At 34.7% G+C, this 3,370-nt stretch overlaps 1 protein-coding gene across 1 annotated transcript; it reads left to right on the forward strand.

Moving 5' to 3' along the window:
• The first annotated feature begins 917 nt into the window (after positions 1 to 917).
• On the forward strand, positions 918 to 3,089 carry LOC113492502 (transcription factor Adf-1-like). The gene is made up of 2 exons (XM_026869977.1): positions 918 to 1,372; positions 2,358 to 3,089. The coding sequence occupies exons 1-2, from the start codon at positions 1,108 to 1,110 to the stop codon at positions 3,014 to 3,016; spliced, it is 924 nt and encodes a 307-aa protein (XP_026725778.1). The 5' UTR covers positions 918 to 1,107; the 3' UTR covers positions 3,017 to 3,089.
• Positions 3,090 to 3,370: the final 281 nt, after the last annotated feature.

Here is a 3,370-nt window from a genome sequence, read left to right on the forward strand (position 1 = left end):
TAAAAAAGGTAGAAACAGTTTAAAGATGATTTATGATAGTTCCATTTAACAAGATAAACTGACTTTTTTATTGTTTTGCTATTAGAATAAAAATATTTGTAAATAAAAAATAATTAGAATAAACTTCAATAATAGACTCTTGCATATATTTAGAAACACAAGTCAACACGCGCGCAAAGAAAAAATAAATTCTTTAATATCAAAAAAAAATAATAACTGAATTTAAAACATTTACTAAAACATCATAACAAACAGCAACACCTGTTGCGTCCTAATAAGCATAGCACACGAAGAATTTCAAAATTCGAGCGCGGAACGACCGACGCGTTGCCAGCTCGCACTATCGGCCATGACGCTACTACGCATGCACCGTGTTATCACAGGCACGCACACATACAACGCCAACGGATTATGACGTGCGCTGAGGAATAATCAGATCATGCTTGCTCGTGCGCTAGAGTTGATTTCGTAACAATTAATTTTGTTGTAACCAAATAAAGTTGTTTAAAAAAATATATTGTATTTGAAATGCAGATGCAGACATGCTACAAAAATTTATGTAAGTAAACATAAAAGTCGGTAGGTAAGTTTTAAAACTTTAATTGTTGGTCCAATGTCTACAATTTTAGTGTAAGATACTTAATTTAGGTGTTGAGTTATTATAAAATTACTGTGATCAAAAACATCATAACCAAAATCCAAAAATAATAAAAAACGAAAACGAAACAGTCCGATCTGGTTTTAAAATTTTAAAACAAAATATCACATACTATCTACAGATCACACGATAAATATGACGTAAACATAACACAGCACACTAGCACGCATCGGTCGCTATTCACCTCACGCACACAACAACAAACAGCCGTCATCTGCGAGTCTTACGACACACATACACAACATCCCGACCGGTGCGTTGTGAGGTCGTGCGGCCGCGTCGCTCGTATAGACTAGCGAGCTGGCAACAGTGCCAAGCTATTTTTAGTATGAAGTCTGTCGTGTCGATCGCATCACGTATACTTGTTTTTAAATAATAATTCCTGTGATTATAAAGCTAAAACTGTTTGTGAAAATGGACTGACCATATTTACGTTTTGTGTGAATTAAATGACAGTTGAAATTGTCAAAAGTGTAAGCGACTCTTCCAGCTGTGCGCCCGTACATAACTTTAGTTATAATAGTTTGATAAACTTTATAATGGATAATTCGGTTTATTTTATCGAACAAGAAAGAGTGATGAATCTGGTTGAAAAGTTGATAAGTGAAGTTGAAAAGAGACCGTTACTGTGGGACAGATTCGATAATGATTACAGTAATCGAGCGGCGATGGATGCCGAGTGGGAAAAAATAGCTGAAATCCTTTCGAGGGACAGTAAGTAGCAATCGAAAATTACAAATAGTATCTAATTTACCATAATAATTTTTCAAAAATATCTAGGGAATAGTAATTTGATAAAGCAAGTACAAAATGACAATACTTGTTCAGTAAATAAAAGACAAGTTAATCGTACGACTCACTGCGCGTCATGAAACACGAAACTCGACCTTATCGCCTTGACATAGAGTCGCTGTCAAGGTCAGTGCTAGCGAAGCGGTGAACTCGCGCTTGATTGTGTACGCGTGCGCAGTTTTTTGCTCAACTTGTGGTATTTGTGACGTCATCGGAATTAGCTACGTAGGTTTGTATGGCCATTCATATAGCGCAAAGAAAGGAAAGTACGACAGATATATAGTTTAATTAATGATGACAACATCTAATGTAGATAATTAGATTCTGAAACTATTATAAAATAACTTCCTCTTATCAAGCTGCTTCAGATTACCATGCTATCGCGATATTAAGTAGACCTTATTTCAAGGAGTTAAGGTCAAGTGTTGTAAAAAAAATAGTTTACGTTACTTATAGTGATTCCGAAAGTGCATATTTAATGATCAATCAAAATTATACATTGACGACGCCTGTATTATTACGCCATAAGGTCTATTTTTGTATATTTTTTGTACGCAGTATAGGTATAATATTAGATTATTAAATCATATTGAAAAATGAGAAGTCAACATTTCTGTTGCTTCAAAATTTTAGACCTTAGCCATGTCTCATAAGGTTGTTTTTCTCTTGGAATGTTATGTATTTAGAAATGTTAACAGTTCAATAATAATAAATAAACTGCCATGATTTGCGAGGTTAACTTAAAAAACAGACGAGAAAGGACCAATGTATACAGGTTTAAAAAGTCAGAGTAAATACAAGGAGTATGCGTGAGCGCAGTCACGGCGCTGTCAAAGGCAACTGCAAACAATACGTCCATTACCATGCAAACAATATTTACTGAACATAACACTTTTATTTGTTTCAGAAAACTACGTTAAAAACAAATGGCGGAATTTACGAGACCAATTCATCAGAGAAAATAAAAAGGTTAAAGTTCCCTTCGATAACCCGACTAAACCGTACATCTCTTACTACAGAGGCAAGTGGGCCTATTTTGAGAACATGTTGTTCCTTAAAAGGGCCTCTGTCCCAACAAAGAAAGCCGCTGGCTACTCCTCAACAGACGAAGTTGAACTATTCGAAGAAGAAATCAAAGAAGAAGTACTAGATTATGAAGATGACATATTCATAGATTCAGCTACATATAATAGTGAAACTGAAAGCAATAAAGTTGACGAAACTCTAACTGCAAGAGTAGACGAATCATTCAACGGTAATAATACAAAATTTGATAAAGAAGTTCCTCCGGAAGAAGAAACAGGTCGAAAAAGAAAAACCTTAGAAACAGCGGACACAGTAGTCAAAGCTAAAAGACAATCAATAGCCAGTACACCAAATGTTTCTTCTGAAGACCAAGGAGAAATAGATGATGATCTGCATTTCGTTAAGAGTTTAGTGCCGTTCCTCAGAAAATTGAGTCCAATTAGAAAACTGTTAGTTAGAAATGAAATACAGAGTCTTTTGATAAGGGAAAGCCTTTGTGAAAAATGTAAAGTAGGTAACCACTCTACACATAACTCATAACTGTACTTAGTACCTAATTAAAAATTGTTAAAGTTAGTTTAAACTACAGTGCAAATTAAATTTGTATTTTTTTACTTGTTGTTTTCTTACTGCCTATTAGGGTCAAGCATGGTTTAGTACTACTTTTTATTCTGTGGTATGATGACGAGCTAATCTCAGGAACTACTGGTCCGATTTCAAGAATTCTTTCAATGTTAGTAAGCCTGTTTATTAAGAAAGTTTTTAAAGGTCGATGCATATTATAAAACGACAGTCTCAACTTTCATATTGCATGTCGATAGTTATACCCTCTTTAACGTAAAAAGGAGCAACAAAAAAATCAAAACTTTGCAACGGTTTGCGCCATGCGCTAAG

Source organism: Trichoplusia ni, chromosome 4 (genome assembly GCF_003590095.1).
Source record: "Trichoplusia ni isolate ovarian cell line Hi5 chromosome 4, tn1, whole genome shotgun sequence".
In the NCBI taxonomy this organism is placed as follows: Eukaryota; Metazoa; Arthropoda; class Insecta; order Lepidoptera; family Noctuidae; genus Trichoplusia; species Trichoplusia ni.